The 26,382-nt window shown below is 37.1% G+C and overlaps 1 protein-coding gene across 1 annotated transcript in view; it reads right to left on the reverse strand.

Moving 5' to 3' along the window:
* Window positions 1-26,382, reverse strand: part of SOS1 (SOS Ras/Rac guanine nucleotide exchange factor 1) — a 186,146-nt gene that overhangs the window by 36,703 nt on the left and 123,061 nt on the right. The window contains 5 exon segments of the mRNA XM_020976979.1: window positions 16,554-16,673; window positions 18,861-19,083; window positions 19,960-20,063; window positions 20,528-20,650; window positions 21,014-21,095. Of these exon segments, the coding sequence (XP_020832638.1) occupies window positions 16,554-16,673; window positions 18,861-19,083; window positions 19,960-20,063; window positions 20,528-20,650; window positions 21,014-21,095 (652 nt within the window).

Consider the following 26,382-nt stretch of genomic DNA (forward strand, 5'->3'; position numbering starts at 1 on the left):
TGTGGAAGTATACAGTCTTAAATGACAGAGTGATAACAATTAGATGTAAACATGTTAATTACTACACAATACAATAAAAGGAGTTATCAAATCCAAATACTTCAAGTATTGATCCACTGAAATTAATGGATCTAAGATTTCACTGATAAGAGTACTCTCTCCAATGGTATATATCACAAATCACTCATACGTTCTTCTGTGGTCTTTTCCACTTCCTACTATAAAGCTTCCATAAAGGATCTACCCAACTTGTTGGAGGCTTATGTATAAGTCTTTAAAACTTTGTTGGTACCAGTATATCCAATGCTTATGCCTTGCTTTTGTTAAAATTTCCTTTCTGATCATATAATTCCTGAATGATACAGTTTATGTTACTTCTTACATGCAGTCCATCTCTGGTACCATCCTGTAGCTAAGTTAAGTCCCCTAGGCATCTTCCCATGGTCCTTTGGTCATAATTTTGATTCTTTGAAGATCATGGCATTCTATGACTTCCTACCAAATAGCATTCCCAAAAGAAGATGGTTAAAAGATGAGTTGGGGGGGAGGTGGGGGTCAGGGAATGGCTTAACCTCATTAAAAATGCTAGAGAATTTTTTTCAAATGCAATCCAGCTTATTCTCTTCTTTTTGTTCATTGTCCACTTGTAGTGCCTACCCAGCTAGATACACTAATAAACTAAGCTCAACTGGCTTCTCCAACCATTGACATGTCATAACTTGAGTAACAGGCCTTCTTCATCCACTTTTTCACCCCTATATAGACTGGTAAAGCAACTTCTTTTGAGCAGTCATGAATTTTCTTGAGGAGGTTCTGTAGTAATATGAGGCTTAATATATTCTGGATGATATAATCCACCTCATCACCTACAGGCAATCCTTCTTCCCTTTGGATTCTGCACCAGACATCCTCTATGACGGAACTGAGCATTTTTGATGAGCATTACTTTGCTTGATATGGATACAGGAGTGTAGGAAAAAGTTCTTTTCTGGTTGCAGTGGCCAATGAATACCACACAATCTTAACATATGTATAAGAGATACTTTAATGGAGGTCAATTAAGGCTGTTTCACTAAGTCAAAACCATTTTTCTTATATAATAAAAAAAGATACCTGGGATCTTATATTCGCTGTACTCTCCCAGTCACTTTGGAGATTACAAAGATATAGCTTGCTACAGAAAATAGTTTATTAAATCATTGCCTCTTTTTCTCATACGAATCCTGTTCTTTGTCCACATCATGACCTCTAGTCCTTAAACTTCTCAGTTCTCTCCCAGGCAATCACTCCTACACTAGCTATACTCTCCTCCTCTCCCTATCTTGATCCTTTGGTGAACCAGTTCAACTCTACACTGTCCTCTTCCCTGAGTTCCTTAACCCCTTATCAGATTGCTGATCTTTCTTTGCTAAGGCTCAGCTTCAGATCACTCACTATCCACTACCTTTGTTCCAATGCACATACTGCTGAAAGTAGAGAAAATCTGGAAATCAAGCAGATAATTAATAATAATAATAATAGTTATATTATCCAGAATACACACCTTACATGGGCCCTCACTGTTGCAAGGGAATTCTTTTACATTTCCCTAATTAACTATTGCATTTGCCCTCTTACTTATCTCCTGTCACTTAGATGCTTTCTGCCACTATCTCCTCCTTGACCCCTGTCTCACAAGAAAAGGTGAACCTTCTTGCGAAGGTTCTATTTGTTCAAGTGATCCCATTCAATCCCATTTCCTCCAGCAGACTGCCCCCTCTATCATCCTTATTCTCTCTTATATCAATTTCCCTTTGTCTACTGGTTGCTTCTCTACTGCCTACAAACATGCTCATGTCTCCCCTATACTTAAAAAACCACTCACTCGATCCATCTATCCCTGTTAAATATTATCCTACTTCTCTTCTGCCTTTTGTGGCTAACCACCTTGAAAAGGACAACTATAACACGTGCTTCCACTTCCTCTCCCTTACTCTATACAGTCTAGTTTCCAAATTCATCATTCAATAGAAACTGCCAAATCTAATGGCCTTTTCTCAAACCTCATCTTCGACATTATTGATCACCCCTTCTTGATACTCACTTCTCTCTAAGTTTTAAGGACAGTACTCTCTCCTGGTTTTCCTTCTACTATTTCTTCTCATTTTCTAGCTGTTCCTTTTCAGTCTCCTTTGTTGGATGTAAACTATGACTGTCCCCCAAAACTCAGTTCTGGGCCCTTTTCTCTATACTATTACACTTGGTGATCTAATCAGCTTGGGTGGATTAAATTATCATCTTGATGTTGATGACTCTCAAATCTACTTATCTAGCCCTAACCTTGCTGCTGAACTCCAGTGTTCCATCTCTAATAGCTTTTCTGACATCTTAAACTGGATATCCAATAGACATTTTAAAAACTCAATTTGTCCAAAACTGAACGCATTATCTTTCCTTCCAGAATCTTCCACTTTCCAAGCTCTCCTATCACTATCCAGGTACCACCATTTTCCCAGTTCCCTGGGCTTACAACTTGGGTATCATTCTTGACTCCTCACTCTTGCTCTTGCTGTATTCCCCATCCAATCTGTTGCCAAGACCCACTGATTTTACCTTCATAGCATTACTTACGTGTGCCTCCTTCTTTCCTATGATACTGTCACTACTCTGGTACAGGTTAGTATCACCTCATGCCTGGACTATTTCAATATCCTGCTTGTTGGTCTCCCTGTCACAGGTCTCTACCCATTCCAGTTCATCTTTTTCTTAGCTGTCAAAGTGGTCTTTCTTAAATGCAGGTCTAATCACATCACTTCTCCCCTTGCCCCCTCAATTGATAAACTGCAGCAGCTCTTTATTATATCCAGGACTATCTATAAAATCTTTGCTTGGTATTCAAAGTTCTTCATAACATGCCTTCTTCCCCTCTTTCCAGTCTTCTTATATTTTAAATTCCTTGCCTCCCCAATGTACTCTTCAATCCAATGACACTGGTCTTCTTGCTGTTCTTTGAACAAGAAATGCCATCTCCCAACTCTGGGCATTTTTGCTGACTGTCCCCAATGCATGAAATGTTCTCTTTCCTCTCTTTCCCTCATGGCTTCCTTCAAGTCCAAGTTAAAATCCCAGCTTGTACAGAAAGCCTTTCCCGATCTCTTTTAATTCTGTGCCTTGCCTCTATTGATTATCTATTTATTTTGTATCTATTTTGTTTATACATTATCTCCCGAATTAGATGTGAGGTCCTCAAGATAAAAAATTGTCTTTTACCTTTCTTTGTATTCCTAAGGCTTAACAAAGTGCCTGGAACATAATAGGCCCTTAATAAATGCTTACTGACTGCCTGTCACCAAGTATACTCTCAATATTTTAGATGCTATTTGCATAAAGATTTGTATAGAAACGACAAAGTAGACCTATGGGTTGGTAGTTCTTGATATACTTTTGATCTCCTTTTTGGTAACAGTACCAACCTCAAGTTTTTTCCAATCATCTGGCACCTTATTGTTGTTGAGTTGTTTCAGTCATGTCTGACTCTTTGTGACCCCATTTGGGTTTTCTTGGCAAAGATACTGGAGTGGTTTACCATTTCCTTCTCCAGCTCATCTTACAGGTGAGGAAACTGAGGCAAACAGGGTGAAGTGACCTGCCCAGAGTAACACAGCTAGTAAGTGTGTGAGGTGGGATCTGAACTTAGGAAGAGGAATCTTCCTGAATCCAGGCCCAGCACTTTATCCATTGTTACCATCTAGCTGGCTCTTTGGTACCTTACCTTCTTTTAAATCCCTTAAAAATGAAAACCTTAATGCTTTAAGAAGTATTGCCTTTGCCATGACTTTCTTCTCTTTGTACTTCATCTGGCCTAGCCATTCTTCAATTTTTTTAAAGTACCACCTTCATCTACTCATACTGGGGAGTGATGTGTTGATTGATTTCTGTAGAAATGCTGGTAGCTTTATCTCTTTTTTCAGCTCTTTATTAGTGTCTATAATTTTATTTGTAAATGTTCCTGGATGAACTAGTTCAGTTGGAGATCTCATTTCAAACTTCATCCAGTCTTATTTCTATCTCCACTTCTCTTTGCTATTTTATGAGATTCTGTTAAGAATTTTATGCACCATTTCTTTCCCTAATGTTTCACCATCTAGTTTATATATTAAACTAGTGTTTCCTGTGGCTTCCATTGCCTTTACACTAGGTAAGGACACTAAGCATTTGTTGGATGGAAGAAATTCTTTCAGAAGCAAAACTTTATTTCTGTTTCCTACTCTTCACCTAACTGCTAAGCATTTTATGAAGATGATTTTGGCTCAATATAAAGAACGTATCAACTCTCTGGGTCTTTTTTTTGCTGTGGTTAATGCCATATATTTTAATTTTCTGTAGCATAGTAAAAATCTTTTCCTTTGTTCATTTCTGGGATTTTGGCACCAATAGTTCATCTGAACAGGTCAGTTTGAAGCTTTGTAATTGCTCACACTATCTTCTTTTCTTCTGTATGCTCTTTTCTAATTTAGCGTTTGTTTCTAACTTTGTTCTGTGTTTTGACTGCACATAAGCAACAGATATAATAACACAATAATTTCCAACTGTTAGGATAAAGTCAATTTCATTTGTCGTGATGTTATTCAGTACTCAGCATGCCCAGAATCTTCCAACTCTTCCAGGAATCAAGTACTCATGATATATGTCCAAAACTTCTGATTAACCTACAGGTATCTGGTCTCTCATTTTTTTTTAACCTTGTGCCATGTTTTTCAACATACATTTTACCATACTCTATGTCCACCTTTGTACTGAAGTATAAACGTATATTGACTTGGTTTGGAGAATTTTGTTGAGTTCTTCATAGAATTTCTCTATTTAATAATTTACAGTACATTTTGATAGATTAGGGAAAACTATATTCTTCTTGCTCTTTTTTGTTAATGATCCTCATGAACACTAGAAGGTGAGATAAATTATGTTATGAAATGATATTTTCTGCTATTTTTGTGTACATAACAAAACCAACTCTATAATCTCCCTTTCCTCTCCAAGGAGAACCTGCAGTATATCCTATTTGGCCAATTTTCTGATATCTTTTTACTTACTATGACAAGAATGTTGCCATTGATATAGTACAGCTCTTTAAGTAACATAACAATTCATTCATAGGTCAAGAATCTTGACATCCAAATATAAAAAGTTAATGTTCACAGACCACCTAACAAGTGACTTTCAGTACCTTTTGCCTCATTTTATCCTAGTAGCACTACAAGAGCCTAAGTAGTAGGCTACATGGGAATGAGACTCTCTGTCTATACGTGGTTATTACTTGGACAGCAGATCCACTTTGTTCCTGAAACCACTCAAAGCATTTCTAGTTGGATAGAACCTACCAGAGCTTGTGTTCTACTTACAAAGCTTTCAAGAATACAGGTACACCTCCATCTCAGGATAAGGGGTATCAACGTAGGGCTTTTGTGGAGGATAATGTAAATACAAAGGAAGTAATAATCCCGGTTTCCAAGGGAGATATATGAAACTGACAGAAGTCATAGTCTTTTCCATTTATGCTGGTAGGCTGCTTTTGACTTTGATATCTGAATAGCCTGTTATCCTTTCATTTGTATCTGATAAACTTCCAGAAGTGAGAGAAGATACATTATGACCGATGAGCTGGCGTGATGTGATGTGCAGGCTATGTGTCGTATGGGTATGTTTTGGAGACAATTATTTTGGAAATAAAAGATTACCTCTGCTTCCTACTCTTCATTTAATTGCCAAGCATTTTATGATGATGACTTTCAGTTTGATATAAAGAATTTGTTGGCTACTTTTCAAAATATTAATAGCATATAAACAATGACTAAATTTAAGGTCTGTAATTGTAAAAAGTTAATGAAAATAAAATCATTTTATATAAAGCTAAAGAATACCTGGAGGCTATATATTTACACAGGTACACCAAAATCACTCACAGGGTATTCTATGCTCAAAGAAAGTTTTGAACTTTACAATGCACATTCACTGTTTCACCATTTTCAGTATTTGTGAAGGCTGAGATCCAGTGCAGAGTCCAAGTTGGAGAAAGATTCATTAGGCATGGCGAGATCATCCAGATATTCCTATTTGTGGCTGACATTGTGCCGGTTAGCATCAAACCTCAGAAAACTGTGGAGCTTTCTCTACTCAAAAGCATTTAGTCTAACCATTCACGGATAGTAAACCAAGAGCATGGAAAAATGTCTTATTGCCTGGGCTACGGCATGCAGTTGGATAGCTAACTATAGTTTGCTCATTTATATATCTATATACACACATTTCTCTATCTGTCTGTCTGTCCGTCTGTCCGTCCGCCCGTCCATCCATCTATTTATCTATTTCTGTGTGTGTATGTCCTCTTTTTCTAATATTCCACTGATCTTGTTATATGGCTCTGAGACACAGAACACAACAGTCTCCTGAAAACAAGTTTTATGCAGAGAACAATGGAGGGTTGCATGGTGGGTGTGAGCAGGAGACAAAACACAACACATAAAAAACTGAAGAAAAGGAGTAAAAGATGACATCATGTGGTGAGGCTGAAGGGAAAAGAGGTGAACAGCTCCACCGCTCCCATTTGTATCTTTATAATATCAAGAGAAATCAGGGAAATCCCCTTGCACATTAAGGGTGCCCTGTTGGGCGATTCCTTCATTGATATATTTTAACACAGTAGACAAACCTAAACAAAGCACCAAAATATATTCCATGAAAATAACTAAGCCAAACAACATAAAATAATTAAAAGAAGTAATATGTACAATCTTACTTCCACTTACTTTACCACGTTCTTATTAAACACCTACTGTGTGTTACACATTATACTGGGCACTGTGGAGTCAAAGACAAAAAGAAATGGTCTCTGCCCCCAAGAAAGTTATGTTCTATTGCACAGAAACAACACAAAGAGATAAATGAAGAATGTGCACAGAATATAGATAAAAGTTTCAGTGGGGCAGGAGGACAGCACTAGCAACAGGGATTAACAGAAAGGGCTGCATGTAAGAGGTGGCACTGAAGCTGAGTCTGGAGAATACTCCAGGCATGGGTGCTAATCTGTGTGAAGGCACAAAGTGGGAGACAGAATGTTATGTATTTGGAATATCAGTTAGGCTAATTTGTCTCAAGCATGGAGTACAGGAGAAGGAGTAAAGTGAAATCAGCCTTAAAAAAAAAGATTGGAACTTGATTACGAAGGGGATTAAATACAAAGTAGAGGAGTTTTTATTTCTAGAGGCAACAAGGAGCTACTGAAGCTTCCTGAGCAGAGGAGTGACATGGTCAGACCTGTACTTTAGGAATATTTTGGCAACTGTGTTGAGGATGAATTGGCCAGGAAAGACACTAGAGGCAGAGAAACCAGCTAGGAGGCCACTGTAGTAGTCTAGGAAAGATAATGAGGTGCTAAAGTAGAGTGGTGGCCATGTGAGTGGAACAAAATAAAAGATTTTAGAGAGAATACCAACAAGACTTGGCAAATGATATCTATATCTATGTCCATCCATCTACAGAGAGATCAAGATAGTTGTATGAGGTTAAGGTAAGGGAGAGGAAGGAGCTGAGGATGCCTTCAAGATTTCAAACCTGAGTGACTGGAAGGATAATGAGAGTCCTTCACATGAATAGGGAAACAGTGAGGGTAGGCTAATGGCTATTTCAAATAGGTGTGATCTTATAGATCCAGGGATCTTAAGGATGTAAATCACGACCTATCTCTGCATTTTAATTCTGTGGCCCTCTTGTCCACAGGGGTTTGCCAAATGTACTTTCTCTAGACTGCGGATTCCAATGGAGCTCACAAAAGAGAAGTGATGCCAACATGCCAGGTGACCAGCCCTCATCCTTTCCTGACCACTTAGTTTTTCTGAAGATCATAGGATCATACAGGTAAGACTGGAAGGGAAATGAGATGCCACCTAGTCAAAAAGCCTCATTTTAAAAGTGAGAACACCAAAGCCTGGAGACATTAAGGGACAACACAGGCCACAAAGCTAGTGGTGAAACTAAGCCTTGAACACAGGCAACTGATGCTAAATCTTGGGCTAGTTGCACTGCACCAGGATGATATGTGTGTGGCTTCTCCAGTATAATTTTTCACATGCACTAAACTATCCCTCTTCTCCCCACACTTTGTACTTCCTCTGGAACTCTGGCATTTCATGAGTTGTAGCTGTACAGAATGACCAGAAGAATACTGATATTAAAGAGATGGCAGGGAGACACTTGGGGTCATTAAAGGGTTTGTATAATTTCACAAATGTAAATTAGCCCACTGTCTTCCTACTATTCAAATCCTGGGCTCAGCTCCATGTCTATCTGCATTGTACCAGTAGATCGACTTTTCAAACTGTTCAGCCAATTGAATATTATAGTTTGGACAATAGCTATTCTTTATCTCTTTGGTTTTATTCTAGGTCAAAGTCTGGCATGATCTTATAATTTTAATTAGAAGGTTCTGCAATATTCCAGAAATTAATGCAATAAAAAAGTATGATATTGTTACCAAAAAAGAGAATCTGGAGCTGTCGCCATGTATAGGCACTCCCTCTTCAGTTTGTACTTGGTGCTGCTAGGTATCTTCCAGGGCAAAAATCAAACACCTTTAGTGAGCACTCTTCACTCTATTTCACATCTCACTTTAAATGGTCACAGTTACTTCTATTATTACATCTTTCAAGAAAACTTGTATGCTTCTAATATATGCATAGGAGAGGTGTTGTTGGAAGACAGCTTTTAATATAAAGGCAGTACTTTGCTTTCCTGATACAAAATCCTTTTTTTCAGTCAACAGTAAGCACAGTGGGATCTTAAATTCCCTAAACCTTTCAATCAACGACGTAACTGTAAAGATATGTTCTGTTGTAGCATGTGAGTCGTGAAAATCTGGCTATTAATTTCTGATATCTTCAACAAGATGCCCTCTACAAATACTTTGTGTACATGGGAAAGGGTAAAAGTTAAAAAGTGGAAAATTTTGTATTAATATCAAATAAAAACCTACTAGCAATAAGAAATGCACCAAAGTAGAACAGGCTGGCTTAGGAGGCTATGGGTTTCCTCTCACTGGAGATCCTCAAGCAGAAGTGAGATGACTACTTGTCAATTATGTTATATCACAGTACTAATACCTTCTGTTCAAGCTCTCTCTGTCTGTCTGTCTGTCTCTCTCTCTTTTAACTTGCTTTTTGGCAAGGCAATCAGGGTTAAGTGACTTGCCCAGGGTCACAGAGCTAGTAAGTGCCAAGTGTCTGAGGCCACATTTGAACTCAGGTCCTTCTGACTCCACGGCTGGAGCTCTATCCACTATGCCACCTAGCTGCCCCTCCAAGGTCTCTTTACCCTGGTGATTCTCTGGTCATTACTTTTTGGGGCAGTATGATTTTTTCCCAAGCATTTAGACTTTCCTTCTTTCACAGATTTTGAGGATTGATCTCTAAATACCATCAAAATTTCATTTGCTCCAGTAGAATAGAAACAAAAACTACAGCACTCTGGACAAACACCTGAAAAGATATTCTCAGATCATCTTTTAAAAACACATGGGGGGGGCGGGGCCAAGATGGCAGAGTGAAAGCAGTGACTTGTTTGAGCTGTCCCCCAAACTCCTCCAAATACCTGTAAAAAAATGGCTCTAAACAAATTCTAAAGCAGCAGAACCCACAAAAAGAGTGAAACAAATTTCCAGCCCAAGACAACCTGGAAGGTGGATCAGAAAGGCATATCATGCCAGGTGGGGAGAGGAGCACAGTTCAGTGTGGGTGTGCAGGCTGCAGTGAACCTGGAGCAGGCCTCAGAGGACTGAATCACAGGCAGCTGCGGCGGTTTCCAGACTTCTCAACCTGCACACGCCAAAGACAACTCAGAAGGTCAGTGAGAAAAGTCTGTTTCTGCGGTGAGAGAGAAGCTAGGTCTCAGCCTCAGTTCCCAAGCAAGCATGGCCCTGGGCGGTGGCTGCCTCCTGTGTTTCCAACCCACAGACTAAGGGGGAATTGGGTGGCTGATCAAAGGGGGATTCCAAGGATCTCTTTGCCAGTGCTGAGGCAGGAATCTCTTGCTTTGCCCGTGCTTGGACCTGGGTCATAGTTCTGGGTGGCAATCCTGGGGTGAGGAGGAGCGCTGGCATGGTAGCACAGTTCCAAGACAGAAAAGAGTGTTTGTGGTCACTCACAGACCAGAGCACAGGTCAGGAAAGGAGTAAACACCTTGCCCCTTACCATATCACCTTGGAAAAACTGAAAATTTACAGGTCCCTAGAAGTATCTCTAAAAACAGCTGTATAAACCCCCGAAGCTTGGGACGGTACATTCTCCACATTGGAAGCAGACTCTTACCTTAACAAAGAGTTTAAAACTCAAGTAATTGGCTGGGATCATGAGCAAGCACAAAAAGAGTCAGACTATATTATCTTACTTTGGTGACAAAGAAGATCAAACATAACAACCAGAAGAAGACAACAAAGTCAAAGCTCCTACATCCAAAGCCTCCAAGAAAAATATGAATCAGTCCCAGGCCTTGGAAGAGCTCAAAAGGGATTTTGAGAAGCAAGTAAGAAGTAGAAAAAACTGGGAAGAGAAATGAGAGTGATGCAAGAAAATCATGAAAAACAAGTCAACAGCTTGCTAAAGGAGACCCAAAAAAATACTGAAGAAAATAACACCTTAAAAAATAGCCTAACCCAAATGGCAAAAGAGGTCCAAAAAGCCAATGAGGAGAAGAATGCCCTAAAAAGCAAAATTGGCCAAATGGAAAAGGAAGTCCAAAAGATTACTGAAGAAAATACTTCCTTAAAAATTAGAATAGAGCAATTGGAAGCTAGTGACTTTATGAGAAATCAAGACACTGTAAAACAAATTCAAAAGAATGAAAAATTAGAAAACAATGTGAAATATCTTATTGGAAAAACAACTGACCTGGAAAATAGATCCAGGAGAGAGAATTTAAAAATTATTGGACTATCTGAAAGCCATGATAAAAAAAGAGCCTAGACATCATCAAGAAATTATCAAGGAAAACTGCCCTGATATTTTAGAACCAGAGGGCAAAATAGAAATTGAAAGAATCCACTGATCTCCTCCTGAAAGAGATCCCCAAAGGAAAACTCCTAGGAATATTGTAGCCAAATTCCAGAGTTCCCAGGTCAAGGAGAAAATATTACAAGCAGCCAGAAAGAAACAATTCAAGTACTGTGGAAACACAATCAGGATAACACAAGATTTAGCAGCTTCTACGTTAAAGGACTGCAGGGCATGGAATATAATATTCCGGAGGGCAAAGGAGATAGGATTATAACCAAGAATCACCTACCCAGCAAAACTGAGTATAATCCTTCAGGGGAAAAAATGGTCATTCAGTGAAATAGAGGACTTTCAAGCATTCTTGATGAAAAGACCAGAGCTGAATAGAAAATTTGACTTTCAAATACAAGACTCAAGTGGAACATGAAGAGGTAAACAGGAAAGAGAAATCATAAGAGACTTATTAGGGTTGAACTGCTTACATTCCTGCATGGAAAGATGATATTTATAACTCATGAGATCTTTGTAGGGTAGTTGGAGGGAAAAAATTATATGTATGTATGTATGTATAGATAGATACATAGATAGAGGGCACAGGGTGAGTTAAAGATTAAGGGGTCATATCTGGAGAATAAAATTAAGGGATGAGAGAGGACTATACTAGGAGAAGAAGAAAGGGAGAGGTAGAATGGGGTAAATTATCTCACAAGAAACAGAAAAGAAAAGGCTCTTACAGTGGAGGGGAAACAGAGGAAGGTGAGAGAGAATGAGTGAATCTTTTTCCCATAGGATTTGGCTTACGGAGGGAATAACATACACACTCATTTGGGTATGGAAATCTGTCTTACCCTACAAGAAAATAGGGGGAGAAGGGGACAAGAAAGCAGGGGGATGATATAGAGGAGGGTGGATTGGGAAAAGGGGTAATCAGAAGCAAATACTTCTGAGGAGGGACAGGGTCAAAAGAAAGAATAGAATAAATGGGGGGGGCAGGATAGGGTTAAAAGAAACAGAATTAGTTTTTCACAACATGTCTACTATGGAAGTGTTTTGCATAACTGCACATGTATAACCTATATTGAGTTGCTTGCCTTTTCAATGAGGGTGGATGGGAAGGGAGGGAGGGAGAAAATTTGGAACCCAAAGTTTTAAAAACACATGTTTAAAAAAAATGTTTTCATATGCAACTGGGAAATAAGAAATACAGGAAATGGGGTACAGAAATCGATCCTGCCCTACAGGAAAATAGAAGGAGAAGGGGATAAGAGAAGCGGGGGGAGAGATAGAAGAGAAGACAGACTAGGGGAAGGGGTATTCAGAATGCATGCCATCTTGGGGTGGGGGGAGGGCGAGATGGGGTGAAAATTTGGAACTCAAAATCTTGTGGAAGCAAATGTTGAAAACTAAAAAAAAATTTAAAAATATAGAAAAAATAAATATAAGTAACAAATAAATAAATAAACAAACAAACAAACAAACAAACAAATAAATAAATAAATAAATGCAAAAAAAACCAAAACAAAAAACCAAACACATGTAGTTGTGAGATGGACATCAGACCCCAGAACACAAGGCTATAATTGAGGGGAGAGAGAAATCCTATTAATTGTACTCTAGTGCCTCATTGTGGCAAAGGTGTCATCCTGTGTTCTCAGAAGCCATGCCTGTGGGATGCAAGCTCTGTAAAGTTACACCATGCTGGGAAGGTGTAAAATACGATCCCAGCAGTAGACATCTTTCTAAGGATCAGTCTAGTAGTTCCCTGACTACTTGGGAGTGGCTTGTTTGGCAACGGAAACATACAAAGCAAACATGTCCATGTACACACACAAAACATGGGTGTTTATATATAGTCTTGCCACAGGACTTCTCACTTTTGCAGTGATAAAGGTCAAGTGGTGAATAAGAGGACTAAGAATCAGAGTTTTAAGGTACCCTGCAAATATTAATTTAATTGATATTTCTCCAAACATGATCTTATATAGCGATAGTGTCAATATATGACTATCTGTAGCATAAAAAAAAATAGCTAGCATCTACATGGTTCTTTAAAATTTGACAAGAGCTTTACCTATGTTATCTCACTTGACCCTAACAACAACCTTGAGAGGAAATTAATTCTATCAATTACATCTTGACATTTGTTCATTAATTCAATAAATATTTATTATGTCTGCTATATGAAAGGTGGGCAGCTAGATGGTACAGCAGATAGAGCACCGGGCCTGAAGTCAGGAAGTCTCATCTTTCTGAGTTCAAATCCAACCTCAAACACTTACTAGCTGCGTGACCATGTGCAAGTCAGTCACTTAACCCTGTTTTCTTCAGTTTCCTCATCTGTAAAATGAGCTGGAGAAGGAAATGGCAAACCACTCCTTTATCTCTGCCAAGAAAACCCCATATGGGGTCACAAAGAGTTGGACACGACTGAAATGACTGACATGTGAACAACATATGAAAGGTACCATCCTAGATGTTGGGAGAAAAATGAAACAATACAATGATAAAATTCAAATAGCTCTCAAGGAGCTTATATACTTGCTACAAAAGAAACCATAAGATAAAAGGAAATGGCAGCGAATGAGAAACAAGAGAAGTCAGAGGTTTACAGGTGATACGGAAGCCTCACACTTAAAAAGCTGACAGGTTGAGAGCTGGAAACGACCTCAGAGATCAGAGCATCACAGCTATCTTCTTTTAAAACATTATTATTTTTTCTAATTACATGTAAAAACAATTTTTAACATTAGTTTTTTAAAATTCTGAGTTCCAGATTCTCTCCCTCCCTCGATATCTTTTCTCCTCATTGAGAAAGAAGGCAAGCGCTTTGATACAGATTGTACAGGCACAATTATACAAAATATATTTCCATATTAGTTTTCAAGGGGGAAGCTGCTAGACATGGCATAGCTCATGTGTCAAATAAAAATAATTAAATAGATTACATTAAAATGAACAGGAAATGACTGCTAAGGAGGGAGTCATTTCCAAATGATATATGATCTAACATTAGACTATCAGCTTGTTAAAGCAAAGATAAAAATCAACACCAAGTTAGAAGAATAAAAATGGGAAGATACGGTATGCAAAAGATGCAACTTCTATCTGACCTATTTGAATAAGTGCTTGCTAAAAAAAGAGAAATAGATAAAAGAACAGACATTGAAATAGAAAGTCACTGTTTCCTAAGGAAGTTTAAGCAATGTTAATCAACTGGCATAATAAAAAGGTTAAAAAAAGCCACTCCATTCAGCAAACATTTGATCTACTTTATTACTGGAGGGAGACAGAAAAAAACAGGCAACGTCAATTTAGAATGTGAACTTATTAGTAAAATATTATAGCAGAAGAGTCAACAATTCAACCAGTATTTGTTAAGTGCCTACTGTGTGAAAGGCATTGTGCTAGGTGTTGAGGCGACAGAGACAAAAATAAACAGTTCCTGACTTCAGTAAGCTTAATTCCTACTGGGGATAATATTGCCACATTAAAAAATCAAGCAGCTGTGGAGGGGGAAAAATGTATAAAGAAATTTAGTGAGCAAGTCAAGTAATCCAGATCATGACAAGTACATTTAATAACTGATAAAAGAACAATGAACAGATGAAAAAATGGAATAAGATATCAAGAGCAAATTTTCCCCCCTCCATTACAACCAAGGTACATCACATTTAGACTGTAACATCATGCTGCTGATAATTTGCAAAAAACAAAAAGAACATGAATATGGGAAGAACAGCTAGACTAGATTAAGTACACACAGAGGAGATCCATGCTGGAGGTCAGAGCCATAACTAGGACACTGAGAATACTGCTTCATTAGGTGCATCTTATTAGCAAGAATGATTAGTTAAAATAGGAAGCCACCATATAGCATGCTTTTCCAGAGGTCTTGCTCCTACCCCCAATTCCCTACTCTCCTCCTCTAAGTTTTGAATGGATAAATGTCAAGACTGATATAATTCCCTTATCCTGTAGTATCCACATGTTGATCAGTGGACAAAAGTGTCTTAAAGCAACAGCAACTAAGTTAATGCTTATAAACTGTCTAAAAATTCTGTGATTCTTAGCAGAAGAGAGGTGTATAGCTCTGAAGGTCATCTACATATCTACAGATGTAACTAAGGACACTTCCCCGGCACAATGAGCCACTGAAGTAGAACTCTATGGAGTAATAGAACAGTTTTTAAAAAGAAAGAAAAGGCCTATGCTTTAACTTTAGTGAGTCAGTACCAATGTCATTCACTACATTTACTTTACTCAAGTTCTATTGTCATTTAAATTAATCTCCATAAGTAGTTGTGGTGGGCATCTATTGGTCTTTTGTCTCTTCTTTCTACATCACTTCATATCAAGTATTCCCAAGATTTTCAAGATTGCTGTTTCTTAGGGTACAATGACAGTCATACAGAATTGTTGATACTTTCTCCAATTGTTGGGCACAGAGTTTATTTCCAACATTTTGTTATTTAGAAATAGTGCTAATGTATATTTAAAGCAGTGTAATAAATTTGAAAAATTCATTTGAAATGTTATCTGCCACACTAAAGAATGATAAAGCATACCAGAAACTATAGGTAAATCCCTTTGAACTTGAAGTTATCCAAATATATCTGCTTTAGATTATGAAACTAAACATACAATAAACTTCAGTATTAAATTAGGAGACTTTCCAATTACATAAAGCTCTGAATAGAAATATAGTAAAATGGAAAGAGTAATGGACCTGGAGTCAGAAGATCTCTGTTTGATCTTTGTTCTAACATTTTCTAACTATGACTATGGTCAAAGCACAAACTGCCTGGATATCTATTTCATGATCTGTAAAATAATGACAACACTTGTACTCTCACAGGGTTGTTATGAGGAAAATGTTTTATAAACTGCGAAGTGCCATATACATATAAGCTACCATTCACTGGTCTGGCAATCATGGGTGATCAACAATTCTCATATATTTATATCCAATACCTACTTCTATTTGATGATGGCCCCTCAAACTTAAAATTACAACTGAACCAATCTCTTCTCACTCAGTAAGTTAAACCCTTTTGATAGCAAAGAGCTGAAAATGGCCAGTAAGCCTTTATTATCAAAATCTTCTCTATTGGGCACAGTGAAATTCATTATTTTTTGCTTTATAGACAAGAAACTAGGAGTAAGCATTTAAAGAGTCAGTAAACTAAAATTCTAATTTATATTAAGCTAGGGATTAAAAAGTATTAATGCACAAGTAAGGGAAAACCCAATTTTTTTCCCTTCAGAAAGCTCCCTTAATTCCTTATTCATACCTTGACTTTCAATTCATCCCTTACTAAAAAATAGTCTCTGCCTCTGAAAAATTACTACATGAATTACAGAAGCTTATTCACTACTTACCCCCTCACTACTCTTTAAAAAATACTGGACAATTGGTCCTGTCATGATCCCTTTGGTAAACTTTGGCTACTACAGAACACTAAAACGTCCAGCCTCTAAAGATAAAAGTAGTTTGATGGACTATGAAATTTAAGGAAGCTTCAAATAACTTACTTTTCAAACCACAAAGTAAGATTGGTTGTATGGCGGATCATTTTCAGAAGGTTAGGAGAATTAATTTCTTTGTCTTCTTTTGTCCACACACTTCCAACTAATTCTGATGGCTGTACAGCTCTGAAAACATAAAAGATGTGTTCTAATTACATAAATATTCTTTTTAAAAATGTAGTCAAGAAGCATTTATTAAGTACCTGGTAACTGCCTAGAAAGGTGTCAATAAGCATTTATTAACTGCCTACTACATACCAAGGCCCTGGGGAAAACAATGGAAGGCAAAAGACAGTTCCTACTCTCCAAAAATTCACAGTCTATTGGGGGAGAGAATATGCAAACAACTATTACCAACAAGATATAGATAGAATAAATTGGAAATCACCTCAAAGGGGAGTCCCTAATATCTGGAACAAATAAGAAGGAATTTTGTGATATATCTGCCTTTTTATAATAATACGTGGAGAGGTTTTCCATTATACAGAATAAATATAACAAATTTATTCTGCAGATTTTGTGATATTTTCATACATGCTTGTCACAGAATTTCAGCTTTGAAATGGGGCTTTAATTTGAAAACAAAGCCTCTTCAATGAACTATAAAATGTTACTTAATCCTTTAAGATAACAGACCAATTTGAAGATTTCCATTTTATAGAGAAATTAGCAGGCAGACAGGGTAGAACAACATTTTGAAATGATCAGATATAAAGTTGCAATTTATAAGCTGTCAACTTAATTACAAAAAAGACATAGGAAATACCTAATGTAGATTTTTATATCTTTTATTTAAAAATACAGTGTCAGTTTTTGATGGATAAATGTCCACACGTTCCTAGTTTTTTCATGCAGTTATTCAAATAAATGATATTGAAATTTTAAATACAAACTTAAGATTTTTAATTTCACTAGGAAAAGGGACACCAGATACATCAAAACAGAATGGAAGTCTGGAAAAGCATAACTGGCCATGGTTTTAGAAGAGAGATGTAGTCAAGACCTTCACTGACTAGGGGAAAGTTAAGAGGAAGAAGAGATAGAGGTAGAGTTGCAAAGGTTATTTTAGTAGTAAGTCCACTGGCATAAATGCTGTCATTGCATGGGTGTAGGATGTTTCTTATAGTTTTTTTGGCCAATATAATAAGTTGGAAGTTTTCCCCCTTCCTTTCTGAGCTTGGGGATATTGAGGAAGGGAATAGAAGAGTATTTATTTTAGGTCAGTCTCTTAATAGAGTGAATGTATTGTTTTCACATAATTATAAAGTTATTATGGGAAGAAGCATCAAGACTTACCTTCCACTTGATGCAGGCTAACCCAATAAAATACCTTCAGTAATTGTACAATGTTTAGAATTTTGACATTAGAATGGTTCCACAACAGGTGAGTCACTTTGAATTAAAATCACCATGAATCTGGAATTCTGGTTTTATGACTTCTTACACAGCAGACTATTAATGACTAAGATCACTTTTTAGTTAAAAGATCAATTACTATTTCCTATGATGGTAAGATGACCTGATATAGATAACAAAATTTGAAATTCACAAATGCAAATTCAGGTTGTGGCTTATATTTAATATATTATATAGGTTGATATTTGTTTCAATCTGATTTTTAGCAGCTATGCCTAAGGGGCAGCAGTGGTTTCCCCAAGCTGATGCATAAGCTATAAGCTTCCAAACATGTAACATTTTAAATGACCCATGATTTTGTTGGGAAAAACATTTCTTCTGAAGTTTATAAGAACCACTCTATGAGCTGCTCTGCCAAATTGCCAGGTGGTCAACTTTCTGATGATCAGCCTCTCCAACCTTAACTAGGACAGTCCACTGCCCAGTTCATATTCAAAGTGACAACTTATAGAAGAAACTCCTGTTACTGCTATTAAAAAGATTTTCATCTAAGAGTCTGCCAGCAAAAGTTGTTGAACTAGGATAGGGTTGGCTTAGTTGCTGGCATACCTTGGTGAGTGAGTGAGGGAAGAGTTAAAAAAACAAAAACTGACTTATTCCAAAATATAGAGTGACCTCAGAAATGCAAACATTTTGATAAAGATCTCTCTAGACACCTGATAAGTTGTAAAGCTTAAAATTTCAAATGGCTTTTTAAAAAGTCATTTGTAATTTCATCTTCAGGTAATCTTATAATAAAGGAAAATTATGATTAATTTTAATTTCTTACATACAACAATTTCTGCCATAACAGAAAGAAAACTGTGACACAGGATGACTTAGTGCTTGAAAATATCTTAACAACATGGAATTATTTTGCATAAAAATCATGGCTCTTTTGTTTGTCAAATTGCATACCGGTAGAGATCTGATTCAAGTAAAGTGAGCTGTCGAGCAATTTCTATTGGGTGCAAGGTGAGTAGGTCAAAAGTCTCTGTGTGTCCAGGTCTGCTTATATGCCACTCAACTGCAGGAGGTGAACTTTCAAAAGTAATATTATGTCCTGGTCCATTGTCTCTTGCCATTTTTTTCCGCTGGATAATTTTAGTGATAGATTCAACCCATTTCTTCATTGCTTTGCCTAAAATGTGTTATTAAAAATTATATATATTTTAAAAAAGTAAAAGTTACATTTGAATTCTATTAAATTTCTGGAATGTACCATTATAACATTAGAGACTGAAACCCAGAATCACTACCAAGGTGAAAAGTCTTTATAAGTAAATTAGCCTCTTTTCAGGGTTAAAGTATTAAGTTAACTTCCTGGTTTTTCCAACAGCACATCAATTCACCACAAACAAGTGAATGACACAATTATTACCTATGTCTATTTTAGACTGTTCTTATACTGCAAAGTATAGGCTGTAAATGACAACCAGAAAAGTACAGCGTTAAATAATATTAAAGCACAATTTTCAAATTGATCCATCACAAAATGTGACATGAGAAAACTCACATTTATGGAATGTGACTTTAATTATACCAAAGATGAAGATTATATTCATATGCTATCATTTGATATGTTATCAGTTGATAAATTACCATATAATTTTTTTATGTAATGAGGAAACCAGGAAGTGTTGATGTGTCCACTTGTGATTATAGTATAGCTATAGGACTTCTTAGTTCCCCCATAGAGAACATTATTATCTATTAACTGAATAACATCCCTGATTTTGCTTGTCTTAAGGACACGTCTATTTAGCGTTAAAACAATCAATTGGGTCATAGTACATTTAAATAAGTAGCTGTTCAATAGGATAAAAAAAATTTATTTTTGGATGCTTGTAGAGTAATAAACTGTTTGATGAATTTATCCATTTTTAAAACAGTTGCAGTGGCTTGTGTTGGAGCATCAATGATTATGTTAGCCGGTGGTTAACATCAAGTATGACTGGCTATAAAACTAATGTACTTACCATATGTATTAAAAAGACAAAACACATAATAAACATACCCCTTACTGTTCCAATAAATTCTTCCAGTCGTTGCAAAAGATCTGCATCTCTTTCAAAATCATAGAAGTGGTGTTCTACCCAATGCCGACATACGTTTAGTACTCTGTTGCATTTACAAAAAAAAAAAAGATTGAGTGAATTACATAAGAACCTAAACTTGTCCTTATATATTGGTCGGTAAGCACTAAACGAAAACATAACTCGTCTGTGGGTCAATTTTCTATACTATCTTTGATTAGAGGCTGATCAAAGACATGTTATAATTCTGATATATAGATAATTGAGAGGCAGTGTGGTATAGTAGATAATGTGCTGGATTTGGAATTAGGAAGATTTGGGTGTGAATTCTGTATCCAATACTATATGGACAAGTCAACTTAACCTCTCTGGTCCTCATTTCTCTTGTCTGTAAAATCGAGATAATAACAGCACTTACATCACAGGGTTTTAGAGAGGATCAAATGAAAATTTTATAAATACACACATATACACATGTCTAACATAAAGTGCTTTGTGAATCTTAAAGCTCTCTATAAATGTGAATTACCATTTTCCCTTAACACTCACCGAAGTTGTACAGGTTGGATATATTCTTTTCTAAACCGTTTTAGTTCCACACTCAGGGGTTGATCTCCATTCTCCATTGCTATCCTATCAGCTTCTGTTGGCTCAGGCTCTGGAATTTCAAACCTAGTACAGAATGAAACAAATTGCTAATTAACAACTACAAACTTTTTATTCTATTTCTATTTGCTATTTCTCAGAAGAATCTAAAGAAAATTACTAATAAATTAAATTGAAATCAAGCCAGAAATTTCAAATAACGAATTTACTTATAATAAGCAAAGTTTTTAACAATCTTTGAATTTAATAGTTGCTCAAAGTTACTAAACTATAAAGAAGCAAACCACAATGAAAAGGCTTTGTTTATTTTAAATAACATTACAACACAATATATTGTTACCAATGAAACAATCAGAATGTCTCTAAGAAATACAAACTTGGCAGCTCAATCTTATGTTTTAAAAATGATAAAATCTTAAACTTACAGACCTCTCTATTAGAAGACTCAGTAGCTCTTGAGGCTTGCAGAAAGATCTATATGTTGTAAGAAATGTCCGAACAAAATTGGGATCTAAAAGAGTAAAAACAGTTTGTTTATTTCTATTACATCTTTTAGCTGTTTTTAGTCAAAACAGTTTACAAAAGCAAAACGATTATCTTTAAGGTTAAAAACAATAAGAAAACCTGCTACAAAATGCCTCCATATAGCATTTTAATATTTATCATACAATTGGGTTTTAAAATACATTATTAGCTTAGATAACTTTATTGCTCCATATTTTAATACTAAAAAAATGATATTAAGGAATTGAGTAATTATTCCTTGTGTACCCTTTCACCAGCTACTCTGCCTTTACGGATATCAGTGGACATAAAGGATGTTGACTGAGAAGCAGAGGTGGAGAACAAAACTGTGTCAGCTCTTGTTGGTTCCTCAACCTTCCCCTTACTACCAGGATCCTATCTCTGTTCATTCTTCTCTCTAAGTTCTTCCCATGGTGAGAATAGATGCATCAATAATCCTGAAAGAAGTTTCCTAATTTCTAAACCACTTCTGGAGTATCTTTTTTTTTATCAAGGTAATAATAAAAACACTGCATTTTGTAGAAGGCAAGGTCAAAGTCTCTAAAATATTGAATTTGTTAAAAAAATTTGAGGAATTTTTTGGAACTTATCCTCAGTAAACACTAACAAGACTTCATTAAAGTTGCAAAAATATAATGGTAATAAAAGTAAATCATTAAAGCCAGACTAAATTTGCTAGAACACTGTTTTGAGGGGGATACATTAACCTTGATTTTACCATAAAGACCTGTTATAATAATAGTTAAAATTTATATAGCCTTATGATTATAACAGAACTTTGCATATGTTATCTTATTTAATCCTCACAACAAACCTGAGAGGTTTGCAATATGATCATGTTCAGTTTAATGATGAAGAAAATGAAACAGTGAGAAGTAAATTATTCAAGGTCACACAACTATCATGTGGCAGAATCAGGACTCTAGGTCTTTTGAGAAGAAATTGACAGCTCTTTGCTTTACATATATGCCCCTATAATCCCTCATGTTTATAAAGTATTTTAGAGTTTACAGAATACTTTATGCTCAATAACTCTGTGATGCGCTAGTGAAAGTATCATCCATATTTTCAGATGAAGAAACTGCAGCTTAGAGATAAAATGACTTGCTGAAATGGCCAACTTGAAATCAGACTCCAGGCTCGGCACTCTATCCACTGTGTCACCTAGCTGCTCCTATGACACTCTACTTGGCATTATATTTATATATATACGTTATACTATATATGTATCTCAGCATAGGATGAATTGACAGGAACTATCACTTTTAATCTTTCCAGCACATGTGCTTTGCATGTTTAGATGCCTAGATATTGAATCTGAATTGGCCAGAATACAGTTCAGGTCACCATTGCTTCTCCTTTGTACTATTTCCGTAGTGTCCCACCTAGTCTGTCTGTTTCTTCTGTTCCCAATCCCTCTTACTCATAGAATCAAAGAACAGGCACTTCAGAGATCCTCTAGGCTAACCTGTATGTGTCAAACCCCTCACCATCCCTAAGAAATGGTCACCCAGCCTCGGCTTTAAAACCTCCTGTGTCTGGCCTCAGACCAGACACTTTCCACTTGCCAGCTGTGTGACCCTGGGCAAGTCACTTAACCCTAAGTGCCTCACCAAAAAACAAACAAATAAACAAAAAAAAAACCCCTCCTATGAGGAGGAACCCATTAACTCTCAAGGTAGTCCATTTCACTTCTGGATAATTCTAATTGTTCAGAAGTTTTTCCTTAACAGGTAGCTTCAAACTACTTCATCATACTTCAATTCCATTGCTTCTAGTTTTGTTTTATGGGGCTAAGCAGAATAAATCTTCCAAATGGCAGTTCTTTGAAACTGTCCTTGAAGACAGTTATTATGTACTCTTCTAAATTTTTCTTCTTCAAAGCTTAACCCCCCCCCCCAAAAACAAACCAATTTCCTCAAGTACTACTCATATAACAAGTTTTCCAATTCTCTTATCATGCTAGTAACTTCTTTCTGGATTTGCTGAAGCATGTCTATGTCTTAAAAAAATGCGGTGTCCAAAGCTGGATTGACCGATGAAGAGTATGACAGAACTACTGCGTTCCTTGTTCTAGACACAGTGTCTTAATTCAGCCTAAGATGGTATAATATTTGTTTTGCTGCTATGATACACTATTAACTCAGTGAGTTTTTAGTCCACTAAAAATCTCCTTGTTATTTTCCCCAACATGAACTGTTGTCTAGTCACATTTCCCTCACTCTGTACTGAGAGAAATGATTTTTTTGAGTCCAAGTGTAGAAATTTCCTTTTTTTTTTTGAGGTTCATAAATGGGCATTTATTATTTAAATTGAAGAATAGGTTATGAAGGGGGTGGGGGACACATTTATAACAGAGAGTCCAAGGTGGAGCCCTAGCTGAAAGGGAAGAAGGGAGGAGACAGGGAGATGAGAACTCTCCTTTGTGTCTGCTCTAGATGGGGTTGATCCTGATTTCCGAGCCTTGGTCCAGGGCACACAATGAAGCACACAACAAGATGAGGATCCAGGGGCTGCAGGTTTAGGAAACACCAAGGGGTGGCCAAAGTTACACATCCCACCAGAGGTGGGGGCTGGGATTCTCCTTGGATCAGCAGCACTGTCTCCTTTCAGGAACGGAAGCATCGTGTTAAGTTCCACCCCACTTATTTAAACTCTTAGGAAACATTCTTGTAGTTGAAATCTCTGTGCTAAAGAATCCTTTCATCGCCTCTCTAACTTCTTGTACTTTGCTTCTTTGAATATGCATCCACCCTGTAAGCTGCCTGCTCCAGAGCTGCTACTTGCTCCTCAGTTAAAGTGACCTGATCCAGATAAGGCTGAAGTGCTGCAGATTTCTGGTTTAAGTCCTTTAGGGTTCTACTTATGTTTACTGCAATATCTTTCATTTCTAGAAACTTCAAGCGAGTAATTTTGTTCATATTTTCCAGAAGTTTATAGTCTTCACTGGTGGCTGTCAGCTCGCCGGTTAGGAACGTGGCCGTTTTGGAGAACCTGTCTTGGCACGGCCCCATGATGTCTGCCTCGGCGGGCTCCATGGTCTCCTCTGCCATCTCCACCATGGCATGGTCTAGGCCAGGGAAGGGAAGAAGGAGGAAGGATAGAGAGAAGGATGGGAATGGGAAAAGAGGGGGGAGGAAGGGAAGGAGAGGAAAAGGGAAGGTTGAAGAGTCCTAGAAATTTACTTGTGCCTCTACTAAATTTTCTCCTTTTGAATTTGGTCATTTTAGTCCATTGAGATCTTGTTTGATGCTGACTGTCTATCAAATTATACTGAAACTTCCATTCAAGGTCCTCTATACTCTGGCTCTAAACCATCTTTTCCAGCATTTTTTTTTAGTATTCCGCCTTCCATTCTGTCAGCCTGAACATGACCTTCACCTTCCTGCCTCTGTGCCTTTACTCAAGCTGCCCCCTGCCTCTGGAATAGCTTCCTTCTCATTCTTACCAATTAAACTTAAAATCATCCCTGCATGCCCACCTCAAAAAACATTCCCTGCTTTTTCCAAACAGATATGACCTCTCCACCTCTCAATCTCTAGAGTACTTTGCCTTTACATTATGGTATTTATCACATTTTGCCCTGATTCTATTATTATTATTTTGCCCATCCTTGCAATTTCACTGGTGTAGGGAATTCCCAGTGAGTAACCCCTTTTCCCCACCTATTCTATGCAGATTGGCAGTTACTTTACTTCTTATAGTTTTAAGAGTATTGCTTTGGGCACTGAAAGGTTAGGTTACATGTCCAGGGTCACACAGCCAGTACCTATCAGAAGCAGGACTTGAAAACCAGTCTCCCTGATCTTGACAGCTGAGATCAGCCATCTACCACGCCAGGTTTCCTCACTGCACTTTACTGAAGTTAGGTTTGTCTCTGACAAAGAGACGATCCTTCTTGCCAAGAACAACTGGCTTACTAGCATCCTTTATCCTGTCCCCTTTTAGGAGACTGTTTCTTCTATCATATATCCCCTACTATTCCAAATGTTTCATTTCTCCTTATCTACTAGGTCCTTCTTTCTGCAGCCTATACACATGCCCTGGTGTCTTCCAGCTTTTCATTTTATCTTTCCAAACAATCTATAATTCAATGCCTTTCTTTTTATAATCAAACTCCTAGAAAGAAAAAAAAAGCTATCTTTATATGTTGCTTCCACTTCAAATAAAAAGCATTTAATCACCTCCCTCTCTTCTTCTTACAAGTTGGCTTCTGACCATACCACTTCATTGGAACTGTACTCTAAGGTTACAAACAATTTCTTGATTGCTCAATGATGAATCAACAATCAAAGGGCTTACTATGTGCCAGGCACTTGTGCTGTGTCCTGGGAATGCAAAGGCAAAAACAATATTTGCTCTCAGGAGCTTACTTTCTCAAGAATGGAATTCAGTGGTTAAGTCATCACTATCTTGATATCTCTCCTGCTTTTGAGTCTCCCCTCCTTCCTAGATACTCTTTCCCTCCTTTGACTTCCACGATATTGCTTTTCCTTGGTTCTTTTTCTGCCTTGTCTGACTACTCTCCAGTCTTTGATGAATCATTACCCATGATCCACTCCCTGAGTGTCTTCCAAGGCTTCTTTCCCTCTTCTCTCTATATACATGTTTTCTTAGTGATCTCATCAACTCTCAGGCATCTAACTACCATGCTTATTCAGATAACTAAGTTACATATCACAATAGATCATCAGTAGAGTTGATCTAGTTCACCTTTGTTACTTTATAGTTGAAGAAATTGAGACCCAAAGAGTTTAAGTGGTTTGACTTAAGCGGTCATTTGGGTAAGGAAGCAGCAAAGAAGGGATGTGAACCCAAGAATTAATTTTAAACCCAGTGCTCTTTCCATTGTCCTCCTTTCTTTCCTGAGCTTCCGCCCCAGATCACCAAATACCTGTTGAGCTTATAGTTGTAAGATCTATAGGTAAAACTAAACATGAAACTTGCCTTTTCCCTCTAAACTTACCCCTCTTCAAAATCCTACTGCTTCTGCTGAAGACATCACTAGTCTTTAGTCACCCAGGTTTATTCTCAACTCTTCACTCTTCCCCACTCTATACACCCATTCAAGTTCCTAAATATTGTCAATTCATCACCTTATTTCAGGCTCTTATTATCTCTTCCCCAGACTATTTTTTGAAAGTCTTTTTTTGCTCTTTTTTTTTCTAAAGTCTTGCTTTAATTCTTTAAGGAATTTTGGTTGGGCTCATGTCCAAGATGCATTTTTTCTTTGAGGCTTTGCTTATAAATGTTTTAAAGTCATTCTCTTCTTC

This window comes from Phascolarctos cinereus, unplaced genomic scaffold, assembly GCF_003287225.1.
Source record: "Phascolarctos cinereus isolate Bilbo 61053 unplaced genomic scaffold, phaCin_HiC Scaffold_2;HRSCAF=192, whole genome shotgun sequence".
NCBI lineage: Eukaryota > Metazoa > Chordata > Mammalia > Diprotodontia > Phascolarctidae > Phascolarctos > Phascolarctos cinereus.